This window comes from Hyla sarda, chromosome 3 (genome assembly GCF_029499605.1).
Source record: "Hyla sarda isolate aHylSar1 chromosome 3, aHylSar1.hap1, whole genome shotgun sequence".
NCBI lineage: Eukaryota > Metazoa > Chordata > Amphibia > Anura > Hylidae > Hyla > Hyla sarda.
This window is the reverse complement of record NC_079191.1, coordinates 282,357,379-282,380,493: the sequence shown is the minus strand read 5'-3', so window position 1 is coordinate 282,380,493 and position 23,115 is coordinate 282,357,379. Positions and strand designations below refer to the sequence as shown.

The following is a 23,115-nucleotide window of genomic DNA, read 5'->3' as shown; positions in this document are numbered from 1 at the left end:
GTTCATTTTTAAATCTCCCTCTGAGAGCCCTGAATGACTCCTCGGTACGGGCCATTCAGGGCTCCCCGTGGGGGATTCACAAATGAAAGTTAAAACACACTGATGCATGCCGCCCGCTCCCCTGATAAAATTTTGTCGATACTTGCATCGTTTCTTAGTGAAAAATTCCAAAATTTGATGAGAAAATAGAAAATTTTGCATTTTTCTAACTTTGAAGCTCTCTGCTTTTAAGGAAAATGGATATTCCAAATCATTTTTTTTATTCACATATACAATATGTCCACTTTATGTTTGCATCATAAAATTGACGTGTTTTTACTTTTGGAAGACACCAGAGGGCTTCAAAGTTCAGCAGCAATTTTCCAATTTTTCACAAAATTTCCAAAATCACAATTTTTTTGAAGGGTCTTCATCTTAGAAATACCCCACAAATGACCCCATTTTAAAAACTGCACCCCCCAAAGTATTCAAAATGACATTGTCAGCATTTTAACCCTTTAGGTGTTTCACAGGAATAGCAGCAAAGTGAAGGAGAAAATTCACAATCTTCATTTTTTACACTTGCATGTACTTGTAGACTCAATTTTTGAATTTTTACAAGGGGTAAAAGGAGAATATGTATACTTATATTTGTAGCCCAATGTCTCTCGAGTAAGCACATACCTCATATGTCTATGTAAATTGTTCGGCGGGCGCAGTAGAGGGCTCAGAAGCAAAGGAGCGACAAGGGGATTTTGGAGAGTACGTTTTTCTGAAATGGTTTTGGGGGGGCATGTTGCATTTAGGAAGCCCCTATGGTGCCAGAACAGGAAAAAAAAACACATGGCATACCATTTTGGAAACTAGACCCCTTGAGGAACGTAACAAGGAATAAAGTGAGCCTTAATACCCCACAGGTGTTTCACGACTTTTGCATATGTAAAAAAAAATTCACTAAAATGTGTTTGCCCCAAATTTCACATTTATGCAAGGGTTAATAGCAGAAAATACACCCCAAAATGTGTAACCCCATCTCTTCGGAGTATGGAGGTACCCCATAAGTTGACATGAAGTGCACTACGGGCGAACTACAATGCTCAGAAGAGAAGTCATATTTGGCTTTTTGAGAGCAAATTTTGCTCGAGGGGCATGTCGCATTTAGGAAGCCCCTATGGTGCCAGGACAGCAAAATAACCCCCACATGGCATACCATTTTGGAAACTAGACCCCTTGAGGAACGTAACAAGGGGTACAGTGATCATTTACCCCCCCCCCCCACTGGTGTCTGTCAGGTCTTTGGAACAGTGGGCTGTACAAATTTTTTAATTTGCACAGCCCACTGTTCCAAAGATCTGTCAGACACCAGTGGTGTGTAAATTCTCACTGCACCCCTCATTACATTCCGTGAGGGGTGTAGTTTCCGAAATGGGGTCACTTGTGTTTTTTTTTTTTGTAACAATCAGCCACCCCTGTGCAAATCACCTCAAATGTACATGGTGCACTCTCCCTTCTGGGCCTTGTTGTGCGCCCCCAGAGCACTTTGCGACAAAATATGGGGTATCTCCGTAGTCGGGAGAAATTGCATTACCAATTTTGGGGGGGCTTTTTTTTTCCCTTTTACCCCTTGTCTAAATGAAAAGTATAGGGCAACACCAGCATGTTAGTGTAAAAAATTTGTTTTACACTAACATGCTGGTGTAGACCCCCAACTTCACCTTTTCATAAGGAGTGAAAGGAGAAAAAGCCCCCCAAAATTTGTTAGACAATTTCTCCTGAGTATGGCGATACCCCATATGTGGCCCTAAACTGTTGCCTTGAAATACGACAGGGCTCCGAAGTGAGAGCGCCATGTGCATTTGAGGCCTGAATTAGGGATTTGCATAGGGGTATTCTACGCCAGTGATTCCCAAACAGGGTGCCTCCAGCTGTTGCAATACTCCCAGCATGCCTGGACAGTCAACGGCTGTCCGGCAATACTGGGAGTTATTGTTTTGCAACAGCTGGAGGCTCCATTTTGAAAACAGTGGCGTACCAGACGTTTTTCATTTTTATTGGGGAGGTTGGCTGTGTAGGGGTATATGTAGTGTTTTTTTTACTTTTTATTTTATTTTGTGGTAGTGTAGTGTAGTGTTTTTAGGGTACAGTCACACGGGCGGGGGAATACAGCGAGTTTCCCGCTGCGAGTTTGAGCTGCCGCGCAAAATTTGCTGCATTGCAAACTTGCAGCCTGATACTCACTGTAACACTGTAAGCCCCCTGCCCATGTGAGTGTACCCTGTACATTCACAGGGGGGGGAACCTCCAGCTGTTGCAAAACTACAACTCCCAGCATGCACAGTCTATCAGTGCATGCTGGTAGTTATAGTTTTGCAACAGCTGGAGGCACATGGGTTGGGAAACACTGAGTTAGGAAATGGACAATGTTTCCCAACCAGTGTGCCTCCAGTTGTTGCAAAACCACAACTCCCAAACATTCTCAGGCATGCTGGAAGTAGTAGTTCGGCAACATCTTTTAGAGCCAGATGTTGCCGAACTACAACTCCCAGCATGCTTGGAGTTGTAGTTTTGCAACATCTGGAGGATTACAGTTTGCAGACCACTAATACAGTGGTTCCCAATCTGTGCCCTTCCAGATGTTGCAAAACTACAACTCCCAGCATGCCAAAACTGTCCAGGCATGCTGGGCGTTGTAGTTCTGCAACATCTGAAGGGCCAGATGTTGCAAAACTACACATCCTCAGCATGCCCTTACTGTCCAGGCATGCTGGGAGTTGTAGTTCTGTAACATCTGGAAGGGCACAGTGGTCTCCAAACTGTGGACCTCCAGATGTTGCAAAACTACAACTCCCAGCATGCCCAGACGCCAAGGGCTGTCTGGGCATGCTGGGAGTTGTACTATACAGGATCCCATTACAGCAATGCATGTCTCTTTACGGCGACGTGCATTGCTGTAAAGGGCCCGACCGCGTCTGAAGATCCACTCACCTGTCGCCGCCGTCTTCATCGCCGGGATCCGGGTCTTCAGGTACGAGGTAAATACCAGGTCCGGTAACCAGCACTCCCCCGTCCCCCGCCGCATCCTCCGGTCTTCCTCCCATCCTCTCCGGACTTCCAGGGGCCGGGCAGGGCGGGAGGAAGTAATCGCCCCCCCCTTGCGATTGGTCGGTTAGCTAAGCAACGGATCGCAGGGGATCGGAGCCTCCAGCATGGTCCTGGCTGTCTGTGACAGCCGGGATCATGCAAAATTACGGGGCGGTCGGGTCCCAGAGACCCGATCAGTCCGGTATCGCCGCAGATCGCAAGGGCGATTTCCCTTGCGATTTGGGGCGATCGCCGACATGGGGGGCCTACATGGCCCCCATCGGCGTTTGCCCTGGATGCCTGCTGAAGCATTTCAGCAGGCATCCGGTTCCGATCTCTGCCCGGCGAGCGGCAGGGACCGGAAAACGCCATGACGTCCTGGGACGTCATTGGTCCTTAAGGCCCAGGGTGCCATGACATCCCAGGACGTCATTGGTCCTTAAGTGGTTAATAACTTCAGATCGCATCGGGTCTCAGAAGTGAAACACAGTGCGATCAATCCCTCAGCCCCTGTACTACAACCCCCATCATGAAACAGACTCTGTTCCATGATGGAGGTTGTAGTACAAACACTAATGTAGACTCCCCAGCTGTCTGCAGACTCCCGCCGCCAGGGAATTACTACTCCCATCATGGAAAAGTCTGTTCCTTGATGGGATTAGTAGTAGTCCCGGCTGGGGGAGTCTGTAGGCAGAGGTGTTCGGCCATATATGAGTGATAACATAGAAAACGGACATTTAATAACTGATGAATGCTCATAGTGTGAAAGCAGCCTTACACCTCTCAGCCGGAATGTTGGACCACTCTTCCTTTGCAACCAAACTGCTCCAGGTCTCTCTTATTGGAAGGGCGCCTTTTCCCAACAGCAATTTTAAGATCTCTCCACAGGTGTTCAATGGGATTTAGATCTGGAATCATTGCTGGCCACTTCACAACTCTCCAACGCTTTGTTGCCATCCATTTCTGGGTGCTTTTTGACATATTTATGGGGTCCTTGTCCTGCTGGAAGACCTAAGATCTCGGACGCAAACCCAATCGGTCGGCGAATGGCGCTGGTCGGATTTTCATTGACAGAAAGGATTATTAATATCCAGAAACGCGTTGTGTGAATAGAATAAAAGAAATTAAGACTTCTACCAGTATCCTTGAATCTTCTCTGCAACAGCGCGATCTCAGCTTCCGATTTCCTCCTCCTTCACTGTCTCTTACACGCCGGTGGATCCAGCGTGGGAAGCCGCAGCAGTTGTCACATTAAGCCCACATCAGCGTTGTGCCTGGAATATGCACAACCTGACCAGGTGAGTGCGTTCCTCACTCACCCACATTATCCCATTTGGTCTGGAAGATCGCACACAGAAGCGCTCTGTTGTTGTTTTTTGTCATATTTCACTGTAGGTACTGTTATTTTCTTTGTAGGCCTCATTCCATTTTCGGTAAAAAGTAGAATGATGTGCTTTACCAAAAAGCACTGTCTTGGTCTCGTCTGTCCACACAGCATTTTCCCCAGAATGATTTTGGCTTACTCAAGTACATTTTGGCAAAATGTAGTCTTGCTTTTTTGTGTCTGTATCAGCAGTGGGATCCTCCTGGGTCTCCTGCCATAGCGTTTAATTTCGTTTAAATGTCGACGGATAGTTCATGCTGACACTGATGCTCCCTGAGCCTGCAGGACAGCTTGAATATCTTTGGAACTTGTTTGGGGCTGCTTATCCACCATCCAGACTATCCTGCATTGACACCTTTTACCAATTTTTCACTTCTGTCTATGCCCAGGGAGATTAGCTACGGTGCCATGGGTTGCAAACTTCTTCATAATGTTGTGCACTGTAGACAAAGGCAAATCTAGATCTCTGGAGATAGACTTGTAACCTTGGGATTGTTGATATTTTTCCGAAATTTTGGTTCTCAAGTCCTCAGACAGTTCTCTTCTCTCCTTTTTATCTGCTTTCAGGTGTGATTTTTATATTGCCCACACCTGTTACTTGCCCCAGGTGAGTTTAAAGGAGCATCACATGCTTGAAATGATCTTATTTAGCCACAATTTTGAAAGGGTGCCAATAATTTTGTCCAGACCATTTTTGGAGTTTGATGTGACATTATGTCCAATAAACATGTGTATAGCAAAACTTGTGTTACTGCAATCCTTTTCCTTGAGAAATACTTCACTTTCTAGAAAAATTTCAGGGGTGCCAACATTTATGGCCATGACTGTATGTGTGTGTGTGTGTGTGTGTGTGTATATATGTATATGTATGTGTGTGTATATATGTATATGTATGTGTGTGTATATATATATATGTATATATGTATATATGTATATATGTATATATATATATATATATATATATATATATATTATAGTGTATGTGTACTTGTACTGTATTTGTGACAGATTTTCATTAGTTTATGCATGAATTACGGCTGAAAATAGCCTTAATGTGATTTTGCTATGTATATGCTAGTTGAAAACTAGATATTGCAGGGTTGCTCTGAAACTGTTTGCATTTAATAATAAACCAAACCTAAAACAGGCAGAACCCAGGGCTTTACTGTAGTCAACAGATTCTGGAATGCGCTTGAAGTAACTGGATCTAAAAAAGAAGCAAAACTTCCCTCCAAGGCAGATTTCATATTGTCAATGTAAATGAGAGCAAGTATTGACAGAAACACCCTCCCAGCAGTATTTCACTGCTTACAAAAATGTCTACACAAAGCTTTTTAACACTTGCATTGAGGTTGCAGTGAAACATGGCATATATTGTCATTAGAGGGAAATTGACGGATAGGTCAGCCCCACCAAACGGGGGGGTGTAGCTAATCTTGAGTAAAGATTTGTTAATTTTTTTTACCCCAATACAGTTATCCAGTTTACCCCAATCCAGTTATAAAATTATATTTATTCCCAAGATATAACACAATGTTATGGTATGCAACTGAGCTTGTAAATGCTCTGAAGTCAGGTTTGAATACTATGTGTACCTCTGACGCCTTCTCCTGGGTCTTGTTTCCTTTGCTTATCAAGGAGATGAATATTGATGAGCAGAGCATCGCAAATGGTACGTGGGGATAGTCAGAGGAGCAATTAATTTGCATATTGCAATCTTAAGCCAAAACTCTGGAACAGCTGACCATTGGAGAAAGGGTGCATTCACACTACACTTTGGGCATTCAGCTGCCAGATCCAGCAGGGAAATTTAAAAACCGGCTGCTCCAGATTTCATAAAATCTTTTATTGGCTTCTGTTTCTGTGCAGTGCACTTTTCAGTAAAAATTACGCTTTATTTTCTTTATGTCTGTACAATAACAATACACAATTTTATATAGGTTTTATTTTACTACTTTAAACAAAATTTTTTTTTTTTTACGAAAGGTATGCTTAAAATTGCCCTATTGATCCCTATTACCTTTTTATTTTCCTTATACGGTGACATGAGGGCTCACTTTTTGTGCCGTGATCTGGAGTTTTTATCGCTTTTTACTAAATTTTTTCTTGAATTTGGTGTTTTATTTATTTTTAATTTTTTTTTTTGTTACATTTAGGGTATGGGATAATGTAATATTTTAATAATTCGAGCAATTACCCACGTTGTGATACCATATGTATGTTTACATATTTTTATATGAAAAATGGGAAGAGGGGTGATTTTAAGCTTTTGATGTGGAAGGGGTTAATGTTTGTTTGTTATGATTATTAATAAATTAAAAAAATTATGTTAAAACTAGTTTTTAGTTAAAACTGGTTTTCTCTAGTGAAAACTAGTTTTGACTAAATGCTTTTGTGAAAACTAGTAGTGACTGTTTTTCCCTAGTGAAAACTAGTTTTGGCTGAACACCTTGAGAAAAAATTGACTGCTTTTTCCCTAGATTAAATCAGTTTTTACTGAACGCCTTCGTACAAACTAGAATTTATGCCTTTGTGAAAACTAGAATTGACTTTTTATTCGTTTTTTGTTTGAGGTTGTTTTTGTGACTTTATATTAGCAAATTTTGTTGATACATGCAGTGTTGTTGTTGTTTTTTTTTTTTTTTTGCATTTTTCTAGGTTTGAAATGCTCTATTTGTAAGAGATAGTCATGCCGAATAAATCTAGTTATTAGGGATGTCCTGATACCATTTTTTTTTTTACTACTTTAACCCATTATGGGCCTTAAGGACTCAGACCATTTTATTTTTAAGTTTTTGTTTTTTTCCTCCTTGCCTTCAAAAAATCATAACACTTTTTTTAGATTTCCATCCACAGACTAATATGAGGGCTTGTTTTTTGCGCGACCAGTTGTCCGTTGTAATGCCATCACTCACTTTACCATAAAATGTATGGCGCAGCCAAAAAAAAATACTATTTATGGGGAAATTAAAAAGAAAACTGCAATTTTGCTAATTTTGGAAGGTTTCCTTTTCACACTGTACAATTTACGGTAAAAATGACCATGTGTTCTTTATTCTTTGGGTCAGTATGATTAAAATGATACAGATGATAACATACTTTTCTATTACTGTTGCGCTTAAAAAAAAAATCGCACTTTTTTTTTAACCAAATTGTAATGTTTAAAATCCCCCTATTTTGAAGACCTATAACTTTTTCATTTTTTTGTATAAGTGGCGGCATGAGGGCTCATTTTCTGCGCCGTGATCTGTACTTTTTATTGATACCATATTTGCTTTATATAAAACTTTAAATACATTTTTTATAAATTTTTTAGGAAATAAAATGTTATAAAAAAAAGCAGCTATTTTGGACTTTTTATTTCTTTGTTACGTTAACGCTGTTCACCGTACGGTATCATTTAAAATGATCTTTTAATAGCTTGGATATTTACGCACGCGGCAATGCCAAATATGTATTTTTTATTTTATTTTTTTATTTTTTTTTACACTTCTTTTTGGGGGTGAAATAGGGAAAATGGGACACTTTGCGGTTTTATTAGGGGAGGGTTTTTTTAACTTTTTTTTTTCTTTACTTTATATTTTTACACTTTAATAGTCCCCATAGTTTGATTGCTAATACTGTTCAGTGCTTATGTATAGAGTATAGCACTGATCAGTATTATCGGTCATCTTCTGCTCTGGTCTGCTCAATCTCAGACTAGAGCAGAAAACTCGTGGGAGGCAGGCGAGGGGACCTCTGTCTGCCGTCCTGGATGATCGGATCGCCTCGGATCTGTATTGATCACGGCATCTGAGGGGTTAATGGTGGACATCCGCGCGATCGCGGACGTCGGCCATTACCAGCAGGTCTCTGGCTGCTATCAGCAGCCGGGACCTGCCGCGCCTGACCAGAGCATTGCTCCAATGCTCGCGGTTATGTATAGGACGTAAATGTACATCCTGGTGCATTAAGTACCAGCTCACCAGGACGTACATTTATGTCCTGCGTCGTTAAGGGATTAAATGTCATGTGACAGGGTTTTTTTTTTTTTTTTTTTTTTTTACTGGGAAAAAGGGTGTGTGTTCAGTTTTTATTAGGGAAGGGCTTTTTTTTTTTATATATTAAAAACAAAACATAATGAATGTAAGAGTAAATCCCTCAGATAGCTGTCCCATAAATGAAAACCCTCATATAAGCTACAGGGGTGTGGAAATAAAAAAAATAAAAAAAATACTTGTCCAAGGGGCTAAAGCGTAACACAGTCTACTTGTCCCTCAAGAAAATCCACTTGTCCTGGTAGATAAAATAATTTCAACCAAAATAGTACGATTCACCCCACTAGACCACCAGGGATAGATATAAGATCCCTTTAGACACTGCTGTCAACTTCAACAGCGGTGATCTAATGGTTTAATAGTGGCCACAGTGTTCGCAGCATGCCAGGCTATTAGCGGCGGGAGAGCTGTAGCTAGCTCCTTTTATATAGAGGCAAGCCCACAAAATTGCACCCCCCCATCTGACCCCTATAACGCCAATTTTTCCATATACAGGGATGTATGAGGGTAATCTTGTGCCGTGATCTGTAGTTTTTATCGGAACCATTTATTATCATAACTTTTAAGAAAGGGGCTTATTCACATATATACGCACTTTTTAAAATATTTTAATCACTATTTTTCAGTCTTCATAGGGACTTATATATGGAGTCTTTTGATTGGAAAACACTGAACTCCACTGTGTTACTGGGGGGCGGGTTCTGCTTCTCCAGTTTGTGCTGCATTTTATTTACTCTAATTTATGTTTCAGAAAATGCTGGAAGTTGCATTTAGTTACTAGATAACTACAACTCCAATCATGCCCTGATGCAGCCTATGGTTGTGTGGGTGTTGCACTGTATAGTAGTATAGTTAAGGTTATTGTGTAACATGCTGGGAGTTGTAGTTATGGTTCATGTCAGCTGCAGAGCCATAGGCTGTGTCAAGGAATACTGGGAATAGCAGTTAGTAACTACAACACCCAGCATGCCCTGATGCAGCGTATGGGTCTGCAGCTGACCCGAACCAAAACTACAACTCCCAGCATGTTACACTTTATAGTTCTACAGTTTAGGTTATGGTGCAACATGCTGGAAGTTGTAGTTTTGGTTCGGGCGTGTGTGCGTGCATCCGTGGGGCTCTTTGTTGGTGGGCGAGTATGAAGGGGGTGGGATTCTGGTGGTGCAATTTAGTGCGGGTGGCCAGAAACCACAAAAAATAAAAAATAAAAAATTAGATAGCACAACTGGCATCAGCAGCGCTACCCCCAGACACTCACACCATACATATACACTATACATATGCACACACAGGGGTGTGGAAATTTGAAAAAAAAAACTACTTGTCCAAGGGACTAAAGCGGAACACAATCTACTTGTCCCTCAAGAAAATCCACTTGTCCTGGTAGATGAAATAATTTCAACCAAAATAGTACGATCCACCCCACTAGACCATCAGGGATGGATATAAGATCCCTTCAGATACTGCTGTCAACTTAGACAGCGGTGATCTGATGGTTTAATAGTGGCCGCGGTGATCGCAGCATGACAGGCTATTAGAGGCGGGAGAGCTGTGTGTGAAGGAGGACAGACTGCACTGCACGGGGAGGATTTCTGTGTGTGGAGGACAGACTGGGGCACGCGATGGGTTCTCTGAGCAGCGGCCCCCGCGTACTGAAATCAGCAGGGGGTTGCCGTCCCCTCCATACACTCTGAGTGCCGGTGTGAGGTGCAGGCTTGCATCGGCTCCTGCGCCTCACACCGGTGTGAGGTGAGATTTCCAAACCCATGCAGAAATCGAACCGCTCCTCCCTCAGCCCTTTCACTCCTCCTCTTCGCTTTCCGAAGCTACAGCGGGGAGGAGCGAGGGCAGAGGCCGATGTCTCACACAGAGATCGCACGTCTGCAGGACATAATTAAGCCACGCCCTTAGGTTCGGAAATCTCACTTCACACCCCTCGCTCACACCGGCATTAAAGAAAAATAAGGGGGGAAGTCAGTCTGTCCCTGCTAGCCCGATACAGGGCTAAATCTATGAAAAATTCACTTGCCCGGTGCCCAAAACTACTTGTCCCGGGCGTCGGGCGATAGGATTTCCACATCCCTGACACATCATACATACTCATGCCACTGCCCCACCCTACATCATATATTACATACACTCACACCATACATATGCACACATCATACATACACCTGCCGCTGATACACCCCCCTGCATGCTCGGCCTCCTCACCTGAGCCGGCCACGAGTGGACATCAGAACTGTAGTCCTGGCGCAACAGCGTCGGGGGCGGTGCACGGCCGCTTGCAGCTAGGCCGCATGAACTCTTTACCCGCAACAAAGACCCCCCAGCCGGCACTTCAGGGGCTAAGAGCAGACTTGTGCATGCCTGCGCAGCGCAAGTCTGCAAATCTGCTCCCAGCTACACGTTCAACACTGGCCAGTGTCTGCATGACGTACATGTATGTCATGCGTTGAGAAGGGGTTAAAACTAGTTTTACCTAGGCAAACCTGTTTGATTGAAATGTCTCAAATCGTTCCTCTCCTCACACAGAGGCCTGCTGGGGTCAGTGTCACATTACAGGGATAATACAGAGTGATGAGTGATGTCATATTACAGGGATAACCCCAATGATGTCACAGTACGAAGATAATGCACACAGTGATGTTAAAGTATAGAGTAAATATGTAGTGATGTCACTGTGCAGACAGGCCATGATTGCTGAGTGTATGGCAGTGTTTCCCAAGCAGATGTTTCAAAACTACAACTCCCCGCATGCCTGGTCAGCCTTTGGCTATCTAAGAATGCTGGGAGTAGTAGTTTTGCAACAACCGGAGACAACAAACTTGGGAAAAACTGATAGACTCACTCAGCAGCTGACATTTGGGCCACTTGTCTTTTTATTTAAGGAACAGGCCCCGAATGTTTTAATTTAGTGACACCCCTGCCTGTCAGCATATTACAGAAGTCAGTCACATATCTTGTAAAGTCCTGCACTGCCCGTAGCTCCGTAACATCCCACATCTGATCGGCTGTTTTCCCCCCTGTGCCGAACTTTGTTACTGTTTTTTTTTTTTGTTTTTTTTTTTGACTGTGGTGGCAAAGTATAAATATTTACAGAAAAATATAATGGTGTCCCTTGAAGTGAAACTCCATAAAAGTTTATGAACTCTTGGTCTTGTGCTGCGATCCTCAGAGGCTCCTAGCACTGATGCTGGAAATTCATGCACGCTCTCCCAGGGAAAGTGACAGGAGGGAAGCGAGCACAGCAGAACGCTAGTCCCAGTAACTTTGTCAGCCATCTCGTGTCCATGACTCGTGGACAAGCTGATGTTCCTGCTGGACTAGTCAGTGCCCCAGGAGGTATGGGGACCCCTAGTGACATGATTTTAAGAGACAGTTTTCTTGTTTTCTAAAATGTGAATTTTTTTTTGTTTTAAAATAGAATATTAGAAAAACTATTGTTTTGCCAAGATGTATAGCGTATCAAGTATTTTGGTGCTTGCAGGAGGGTACATGGGTATGCAAGGGCGACGTGGTCAGCCCCCATGAGCGTGCTTAGCGGAGGGGGTACTTGGTTATGTGGAGGCAGCGTGGTCAACCCCCGAGCGAGCCTAACAGGGGTACACGGGTATGCGGAGGCGGCATGGTCAACTCGCAACAAGTCAGGCAACGTCGCACAACTAAGAATCATTCTTCAGCACCATGTGTGAGCTAGATGAACTTTGATTTCTGTGGAAACTGTTTGAACTGAGTCATTTTGTTAAAACTTGTTTGCTCTACTTTAAACCAGTTTCAGTTGACATTTGGTTTTTGATTAGCAGTAAATTCTAGTTTGTACGAAGGCGTTCAGTAAATATTCTAGTTTGTACAAAGGAGTTTAGTAAATACTGGTGTTTCAACAGTCGTTCAGTTAAAAACTGGTTTTAACTAGGAAGTCATTTCTAGCTTTCACAAAGGCATTCAGTGAAAACTGGGGAAGAGCAGTCAATTCTAGTTTTCACAAAGTGCAGTCAAAACTAGTTTTCAGTGGGGAAAAGCAGTTTTAACTAAAAACTAGTTTTAACTGTAACACTATATAATATTTGATTCCTCATACAGACCAATGCAGTTCAATAGATCTATGGTAATTTTAAGCAGATTTCTGCTTTGCTGTCTCAATCACTATTTTGCAGTTCTCCCAGAAATATTGGGCGGTCCCACCCTTCTGTGTGCAGCCCGCAGCTCAGGGAGAGCCATGTCGCATTTAAGCATATGGGTGCAGAATATGCCTGTGTGCACATGAGCCTTGGTTTACACAGTGTAGTAGAGTAAGGCTTCTTGTGAACATCTTCAAATGTTAGCAGGAAAGCTCAGTTTCAAGCAAAAATGTCAAGTATTGTCAGTCACTTAAATTTACTTTTTTTTACTTTCACCTTATTTACTTGCAGAAAATGCTTACAAAGAGATGAGGTTGGGTTCCACCAAGGCCTAGAACTGTACTGTTAAGAACAGTTCTGCACAGGCAATACACGAATGGCCCAAGGAAGCTCGCAAGTAGACTTTCAGGTTTTAAATGACCTGCGGCAAAAATTCCCAGAGGTGCCTGAAGGTGTTGTTTCCCGATGCATGCAACAGGTTGGTGCATTACACTACATTTATATGTATAATATTTACTTCTTTGATTAGTAGTCTTTGACTTTCACCTCCTCATTTTTGAAGGGAGTCTGTCAGCAAAATAATGACGCAACATCAAATCCCAGCAGCCTCTGCCATTTTTCAAATGCATTACCACAAGTACAGCTGTTAAAATGTAACTTTTATCAGTAGCACATATAATGCGTTTCAAGGCTGTACTAGGCTCCTCCTCCTCAGCACTTTCTGTGGAAGAGTGTAGCACAGGCTTGAAACAAATTGTGTTTTTTTTTTTTTGTTACCATCTGCACTCGTGATAATGCATGGTAGAAGAGAAGTTGTTACCATAATTTGTGAGCGATTTGAAGATAATGCATCTGAACTGTTCCAGAGGAACAAAGACTTGGGTAGATCAGAGTCTGCTTACCCATAGTGATTTTTTTTAAGGCCTACATTAGGGTTTTCCGCCCATAGTGCAATTTTAATTGTACTACTACATTGTTTTGCAGTACTGCACTAGGGGTATATCATTTTAAGAAGTTACTGGGGTGGTGCCCAGGAGGCAATCTCCCTGACTTAATAAGTCTATTTACCACAGTATTTTTCAGAGTAAGTTAGTGGTAAGTGATGATGGAGCCTGCCAGGATTTGATGATTTGATGTTGCTTGTTGTGGGGGTAACATAATCCTGCTTACTGTGTCCCTGTAAAGGGGCGATAAGCATACCTTTTAAGTTGAAGAAAAAAACTGTCCCAGCATGTAAGGCTTACAGTAAGGCTAATTTAAGTCTACACTATTAAGTTTTTTTTTTTTTTTTTTCTGAGGTATTGCTTCACAGACAAGAAAAATAACTCACTTTTTGGTGTATTATTTAAACAAATCCCACATTAGTGGCTAGCAGTGCATAAAGCAATGGATCATTCCATTGAAAAAATAAAGGCATATGTAATAAATTAGTTTGTCCATAAATAAATATATCCATAATAAAATACACCATTTAGTACATAGTGAATTTCAGCTCATGCAATATAATTTCCTATGGAGTAGTTCATGTAGGTCATAACAATCCATGTAGAATAGATCATACAAAGTTGATTGTGTATAATAATTGCACAAAACACCTATAGAGATGTCTGTTTAAAATCAATTAATTTGTTCAAGTTCATGTATAACTGCATAAAATAAAGTCCATCAAATCCAATTCATATAAATAAATAGAACACATAATTAGAGGAGAGGTATCATGGATAGGTTTTAGATCGCGGGGGTCAGAGTGCTTGGGCCCCACGTGATCTCCTGTTTGTAGCCACGGATCTCCTTCACAGTGGCGGGTTACGACCCCCGCCCGAAGCGTTCGGCAATCTTCGTCCCTTTATAGAACTATATAGAAGGGGCGTGGCGTTCCCCGCTTTAGCAGGGAGTTGTGGTGCACCGCTTTGAAGGAGAGCTGGGGCTCCAAAACGGCAATCACAGGGGACCCAGCGCTCGGAAACCCCCCCCCCCCCCCCGCCCGCAATCTAAAACTTATCCCCTATCCTTTGCATAGGGGATACGTTTTTAACCATGATATTTCAAGTATGCACAGTGTCCTTAATTTTCACTAAATTCATGTATTTTGCATAGCTAGTACTTGTATGGTAGTTATGGTTCTTTTATAAAATGATTCATACCATAGTAGTAGTCGTTGTGGTAATAGTGGTTATGTTTGTATGATAGTAGTTGTAATTGTTCTTCCTTAAAAAGTTTCTTTTAAAAAGAATGCAAGTTAGAGTAAATGGTGCACTGCTCACCAGAGTGATCCTTCTTCCTCTTCGGCAGTAGGAAGGGGGAGCTAGTAAGTCGCAGCAGTTTGCAGCACTAGCGGGAGCTACATTTGGCGTTTGTACTGCCCGCGCTCAGTGTAGAAGATGTTCTTATGCGAATCAGTCAGTCCGGCTGTGTGTTTTGATGCCAGTTCAACGTGTTCTGCTAGGAGAGGCACTGGCTTGGACAGGTTACAATAAGTTAACACAACTGGCATATAATTGGTAGATGACCAAATGCGCTTTGGAGCTCTGTGTGGGTGTGTGTGTTTAGATAGATAGATAGATAGATAGATAGATAGATAGATAGATAGATAGATAGATAGATAGATAGATAGATAGATAGATAGATAGATAGATAGATAGATAGATAGATAGATAGATAGATAGATAGATAGATAGATAGATAGATAGATAGATAGATAGATAGATAGATAGATAGATAGATAGATAGATATAGATATATATATATATTTTAGATTTTCAGCTGTTTATACTGTTTATATACTCATAGCACATGCAGAATCTTCTACACTACAAAATTTCTCAAATGCATAGACCACAGTAAAATAGAAATGACTTGGTAGGATGTTTGAAAAAGGATTCTGCATGACCTAATTAAGTCAACTCGGTAAATCTAGTTAAATCTCCCCCCTATATATTCTATGTTGCTCCTGCCAGCTCTAGATTTAACAAAACTTGTGCAGAGGAAAAGTTGACTAGTTGCTCATAGCAACCAATCAGATCACTTCTTTCATTTTTCAGAGGTCTTTTTATAAATGAAAGCAGCTATCTGGTTGCTATAGGCAACCTCTGCACAGGTTTTGGAACTCTCCCTCATAGAACCTATACACAAAACGCTACAAACCGGTGTGCCCCATATGTTTGTAACCAGGCCTGGATTTTGTTTCATGTCCAGTTTCACACGGCTGTTGTCTTTTGTCACATGTATTTTCAGGTCTAAAGTAAAATATAAAAAATCTCTACGTACTCACCACAACAGAGCAGCATTCTCTAGTTATGGGATGTTTTTTTTTTTTTTTTTTTTTTTTTTTTTTTTTTTTTTTTTCTCTCCCTTGTTTTTTCTGTAGGCTCCCCAATAGACAGTGAAAGTGTTTTTTTTTTTGTTTTTTTTTTGGTATAGCATTTTTTTGTTTATATATAAATGTCATTTAAAATTCAGTGGTGTGTGTGTGTGTGTGTATAAAGCAAAGAATGTGTTACAGTAAAAATTACCTCTTTAATTACTAATTACTATATATTCTTTCTTTTCCAGAATAACAACAATCTGGATGCTTGCTGTGCAGTCCTTTCTCAAGAGAGTACAAAGTATCTGTACGGTGAAGGTGACGTGTCCCCTGAAGAGTCAAGCATTGCTGGTTTAAGGAATCACATGACATCCCTTAACTTGGATTTGCAGTCGCAGTATCATGAGGGCAGGGATGGAAGCAGAATAAATGGAAACAGCAGGACTTTAAGTCACAGCATAAGTGATGGACACCTACAGGGAGGGCAGTCCAACAATGAACTGTATCAGCAAGAACCACAGACTGCACCTGTTATGCCTTCTAGCTATAATGTCTTTGGGATGACAAATACAATTAATGCTTCAAACCCAGGTCATCAATTTGGACTTCAGTTGGGCAGCAAAAGCTCATCAGGCATGCAGACAACCAGGTTCAATCCTATTATGGTTACATTGGCTCCAAATATCCAGTCTAATCGTAACACCCCTACATCTTTGCACATACGTGGTGGACAGCCGCCTGTACTTAACAGTCCGCATGGAAATTCTATATATATTAGACCTTATATCACTTCTCAAGGTGGTACATCGAGACAAACTCCACAGCAATCAGGCTGGATGTCTCCAAATCTTACACAACAGCAAGCTTATCATGCCGCACAGCAAAATCCTTGGACAACCCTTCCTTCTTCTTACACTCAGTCACATACCTCAGCACAACCTAACCAGCAGGGTCATCAGACCTCTCATGTGTACATGCCTATTAGTTCGCCCACCAATCCTCAAGCCCCAGTGCTTCATTCATCAGGTGGTTCCCAGCCTTCAACCCAATACAACATTCAGAATATCTCAACTGGTCCCAGGAAAAACCAAATAGAAATTAAACTTGAACCGCCCCAAAGAAGCAACTCAATGCTACGTACCACAAGTTCTCGAAGTTCCACTAATCCTTCTGCTTTAAACAACCAGTCTAGGAACCAGCCTACTGTTTACATTGCAGGTCCTCAAAACACAGATGACAATTTAGGCCGTAGCCAGCCTAAGGTCTATATTTCAGCTCCTGGTGGTGATGAACAGATTGTTAGAAATCAGCCAACACTTTTTATTTCCGCTAATCCTGGTGCAGCCAGTACAGCCAGAAATGTCTCTGGGCAAGTAAGCATGGGACCTGCTTTTATTCATCATCACCCACCCAAAAGCCGTGCACTTGGAAACAACATCTCTGGGACATCACCTCGTGTTGTAGTGACTCAGCCCAATACAAAATATACTTTTAAAATAACTGTGTCCCCAAACAAACCTCCTTCAGTTTCCCCTGGTGTTGTGTCCCCAACCTTTGAGCCCACAAATCTTCTTCCATTTGCAGAGCCTGAAGGTATCCATATAACGGACCCTATTTTAGCACATGATAGAATAAATGATGTAAGGAAGCTAAGCGTGGGTTCAGATGATGCAGCTTATACACAAGGTAAATATGATTGTTAGAATTTATTATTTCAAGTTAGTGCACATATTTCTCAATGTTTAACACTTTGAAAAGTTGCAAATAGTTATCGGTTTTCCAGAGAACATTTTTGTCTATTTCTAAAACATTTTGAAAGTTTTACATGATTTTGCAGTTTGAAAATTCTGCATGTGGAGAAATGCTGCTGTACCCAGTTCCTTAACGTGCCATGGTTTTTGACCTTGTGGCTTCCATTGGTGAAACGCATACGGTTTTTGTGTGCTTCACCTGTATTGGCCACATGGACAAAAACCATAGCTATTTTTACAGATATCAGCTGTGTACCTCACAATTTTACAGCCAAGACCCTGGTAATGTTCTATGCAGTATATTGCATCTTATACAGGAGATTTTTCATACAGCTCATGTTGGGTAACTATGCTGCTTATAAGGTGTAATGGATGAGACCTTTTGTTGCCTGTACCATTCCTTTTTGTTTTTGATTGTGTGAATTCCATTAGCGCAAGAAGCTATTTATGCAAGAAGAATTAAAGCAACAGATTGTAGATAAAAACTTAACATGGCCATTGTATAATTAAAGTACCTGCGACTTTTTTCTTTATATGCTCTTTGCTGCTGATTTGATCAGCACTCTGCATAATCTGATATTTCCTGTTCTGCAAAGATTATTTCCCAGCAGTGCCTTTCTTCTCAAAACGGATAGGAGTATAGTGAAAGGTGACATTAGTGGGATAGGGAACAGAGGTACACAGAATTGCTGTCCGCCTTCCCCCTCTCTGTAGAAATTCCTCTGAAAAGGTCATTGGAGAATGCCCATTAATATCTCCAATTCATCTGAAAGGGACAGGTCCTGTCATAAAGCATATCACTTAATGCTAGAGCTCAGGTAAGAGGACAGCCCTCATAATAATTTATAGAAGAAAACAAAAACATTACAATCAGAAAAAAACATATATCTGCCTCTAATCTGGAAAAAAACATCAAGGTGGTACAGTACCAGGGATGGGGCCAGGGGTAGTATGCTTCTTCATTCATATTCTTTAAGTTATGTATTTTTGTCGGGCAAAGAACAAACAAACACTTTTTTTTATAGTCAAATTTAAAGGGGTTATCCACCATAAGGTGATTTTAGTACGTACCTGCCAGACAGTAATGGACATGCTTAGAAAGGATCTGTCTTGGGGCTAAATGGCTGTGTTGTGAGATTACCATAATGCTGCGGCTATCTTTTTGTGAACTGGGTATTTCCTATGGGAGTTCATACTCTCAAACTATGAATACCATATTTCCTTGTTTGAAAGTGTAAGGTCACTTTCTTTTCTCCCACACATCAACCACCCCACCCACTGAAACACAAATGAGCTGCATTCCCTTTAAAAGACCAGTGTTTTCCAATGAGGGTGCCTTCGGCTTTTGCAAAAATACAGTTGGTTGCAGAATGATCTCTCTCCCACCCAGCTGTCGCTCCAGCCAGTGAAGCAGGACAGGCTCCCTTTGCACGTCGGAATAGTGATGTCATGTCTTTGCTGCACTGCAACCTAGGAAAACTGAGACCTAAGTAATTTTGTATGCTGTTAAAATAAATATTAGGGTAAAAATCACAGAAGAATTGCGAGACCACATTCACACACATGTACAGACACTATATTATGAACTACACTAACTTTACAGCCTTTGAAGCATAGTCAAATAAAAAAAAAAATCCTGGAATACCCCTTTAAGTTCAAAGCAGTACCACTAAAAACAATGAACCTTTTATCCTTTTGTAAGTGGGTAGGATTGTCTTTGGAAAATATACATTTTTGTTTTTTAATATGGTTTTTAATGCTGCTTTTCCTGAAGGCAGCAAGCCTGCAAATGGACACAATGTCACTGCTCAATCTATGCTTCATTCTCTTTGGGGCCCCATGGGCAAAGAACGGGGGTGTGGGCACCCACATAGACACTGTCTTCACCATTCAGTATGGGGAAATTATGTCTCATTGTTCTGTATCAACAGGGTTTTTGAAAGCCTAAAAGTTTGCTATTGGTTGTCCCAGGTTGTCCTGCAGTACACACTGATAACTTACAAAATTAAAAAAATAATATTAACAAAGAGCCCTATTGTAGAGTCTAAAATCAAGTAAATGTTAATTGTGTTGTGTGACACCACAAAACTTTGCCATCTGGTTTTTAAGAAAAATAAATAAATATACTTATCTGCTCCGATCCACACTGCTTCTTTCCCAGGGCTTTCTGCTTTTCAGCTTGACTTGCAGGAAACTGCAGAAATCAGCCAGTCACTGGCTAGCCACTATGGCTAGAAATTGGCTCAGCATCCATTTCCTGATTGTTTTGCAGGAATGTTTGGGTTTTGTGGAATTTTTTTGTTTTGTTTTTTCATTTTTAGCCAGCCTGAGCATATGCCGCAAAATTTTGCTCTGGAGACTCTGTGGTGGTACCAATTATCTGATGATAGATTATTAGTAACACCACTATGGCTGTAAACAAGTACACTGGAGCTATACTTATTTTATCACTGCCCATTAGTTATATATACATTTAATAAGTGCCTGTCAATAGAAAAACTTTTGACATATCCTGGATGGCCCCATAGACTTACATTAGGAGTCCGTCCATAGTGTGCACTTCCGTCTGTCTTGTGATCAGTTGTAGGGATTGACCGATTATCGGTTTGGCCGATATTATCGACCGATATTCATGATTTTGGACATTATAGGTATCGGCAATTACCTTGCCGATAATGCCCTGCCTCCCCAGCCGGAGACCACCACCGCTGTCCCATTGCCTCCCCCATCCCCAGTTTTATAATTACCTGTTCCCGGAGTCTGTGCTACTTCTGGCTCTTGCGACGTGCTGCGCTGCACAGCGCAATGACAAGTGACGTCCTCAACGCGACGTCACAGTCAATGCGCACAGTGACAGCTCAGGACACCGGCGGAGCCAGAAGTAGCGCGGACCGCGGGAACAGGTAATTATAAAACCGGATGGGATGGGGGAAGCAATGGGGCAGCGGCGGTGGTGGTTGGACTAGGGAGGACCCCAGGACAGGCAGGGGGAGAGAAGCGGGTGGCGGCGGTCTCTGGCCAGAGGATATGCAGGGGGGGCAGCGGCGGTGGTGGTTGGACTAGGGAGGACCCCAGGACAGGCAGGGGGAGAGAAGCGGGCGGCGGTCTCTGGCCTCGCAAAAGCCGCTGCAGTACATTGATTTAAAGCACTTTCTTTAAATCATTGATCTGCAGCGGCTTCTGTGGGGCAGGGTGGGGGGGAAATAGCCGATAACTTATACCGGAATATCGGTATAAGTTATCGGCTATCGGCCTGAAAGGTCACAGATTATGGGCATTGGCCCTAAAAAATCGCTATCTGTCGATTCCTAATCAGTTGTGGTCTGAAAACTTTAGTCCCTGACCAATCAAAACTTTTGATATGTCTTTACCATATTGAGTTTTTTATGTTTAGGTTTTTTTTTTTAAAGAAAAGTGTTTCAAATGGTAAAATTAATTTGCTAGGGTGATTAAAAGGTGTTTTCCCATCTTGGAGAGTTATTCCCTGTCCTGTGGCATAACTTTAGTGGAAGGCTAGCTTGGTAGAAGCTGCAAAGTAGCAGTCAGAGACATGAAAGTAACATTTAAACAGGGCTTCTCCTATTTGTATTTTTTTTTTTTTAGTAACAACCCGAATTCTGCATGTAACCCCTTAATGAGCCGTCCTTATTCTAGCCCTCTGTTTCCACAACAAGGCTAGAATAAGGCAGTATTGCTCTACTGTGCAGGGATTATGGGAGCTAAACTGTAGGTATGATAGCTGGGCTTCTGCAGCAACTACCAGGAACAGAGTGAGCTATGCTTCGTGTATTATAACCCCTATTTGTATGCCGCAGTCAAATCATGACCACTGCATGTCATTTACCCTCATCCCTGCTTACCTTCTCCACTGATAGTTTCCTTAACAGCTGGGGATTATGTCATGGGTTTCCCTGTATCAGACTGTGCGGTGCAGCATGGCTGGACACAATGTCTGTCAGCATTATCCTGACAGGCAAAATACACTACACTAGTTTATACCAGTGAACTTCTGATTGCGGTAAGTCCCCCCCCCCCCCCCAACAAAAAAGGTACAGAATATACATATTTCAAAATGTTTCGAATAAAGGGGAAAAAAATTCCCATAAAAAAAAGCTATGGCCCTTGTAATGTGACAACAGTAATTTGTTAAAAACTACTCTGGCAATGTGCCAAAATACAAATAAAAATACACCAGACACATAATTGTATTGTTTTAGTACGCCATTTTAGCTAGTAGCAGCCTTATAAACCGGTAAATTTGAATTAGGATAAAGGTAGGATGGAGGCAGAGTCTGATCTATAAAGTCTGGGGGAAAAATTAAGACTCTTATCACCTATATGGGATAATCTAAGAATACCAGAATTTTCTAAATTACAGGCTTTTGAAATATGGAAGAACTGTGGTATAACTAAAGTAAACAATTTAATAACTTCATATAGCCTAAAAACATTTTAACAGCTTCCTGGTGCATTCACACATACAGGATCCTGCGCATCAAATCTGCGCAGGATCCTGTAACTGCAGATTAGAAGCTGTGCTTACATACATCTTCAAATGTGGCATGCTTATGAAGTACAGAATAAAAGATGCCTAATAATAATTTAGATAGAGGGTGTTTAAAATTTTTTTGCAAGAGTAACTTTCATATCCCACAAAATAAATAGTTACTCCTCTAATCCTCACTCTACTTGACTCATCATCTTCGTTCTGCTGTGGTGTCTCTCTATCCAGACTGCACTGTAACCCCCTCCTCTCTGTTTTCATGCTGCAGTCTGATAGCAGAGAGGTGAGCACAGAGGAGTGCTTATCCCAACTGCACTTACTGAACTTTGTCCCAGCCTGTGCTTCAGCTTGGACAAAGATGACCATGCAGCCGGACAGGATTATGGGGACTGTTTATCAAAACCTGTGCACAGAAAAAGATGACCAGTTGCCCAAAGCAACCAGATTGCGTCTATAATTTTTAAGACCTCTGAAAATTAAAAGAAGCAATCTGATTGGTTGCCATGAGCAACTGGTCAACTTTTCCTGTGCACAGGATATAATGTCCCCATATTTTCTGTGTTTTTTTGTTTAAATATATAACCCATGATTTCTATAAAAAAATATAACATATTAAGCATGTAAAAAAAGTTAGTTTTGCCAATATGTACAACATATAAAACATTTTGAATCAGCGCCCGTTTAAATTTCTTCAACTATATCAACAATGGTACATTGGCTACATTCTACATGGGGCATATGCTGTATACAAAATATTGGAGTTGTGGTAAATGGTTAGAGATTAGAGAACTGTTGTATATAGGTTTTCCCAATCAGGATTCCAGCATCCTTTTTTAGAAAAGTTAAAATATCTAGGTACATTTGGCTAAACCATAAACCCAGAGTAAAATACTTTTATGATGACCAAGAATAGGGCAGCAGGGGGCCTTGGCCTACCCAATGTCTTTCACTACT

The 23,115-nt window shown here is 41.5% G+C and overlaps 1 protein-coding gene across 4 annotated transcripts in view; it reads left to right on the top strand.

Moving 5' to 3' along the window:
• Nucleotides 1–23,115, top strand: part of TAB2 (TGF-beta activated kinase 1 (MAP3K7) binding protein 2) — a 115,830-nt gene that overhangs the window by 75,019 nt on the left and 17,696 nt on the right. For 2 of the 4 annotated variants that reach the window (XM_056566765.1, XM_056566763.1), the window contains exons 3-4: nt 12,894–13,080; nt 16,155–17,592. In XM_056566765.1, coding sequence (XP_056422740.1) covers nt 12,979–13,080; nt 16,155–17,592 — 1,540 coding nt within the window. In that variant the 5' untranslated portion in view covers nt 12,894–12,978. Of the gene's footprint in view, nt 1–5,882; nt 6,117–12,893; nt 13,081–16,154; nt 17,593–23,115 lie in introns of those variants that run through there. The other 2 variants (XM_056566764.1, XM_056566766.1) reach the window with 2 other exon arrangements.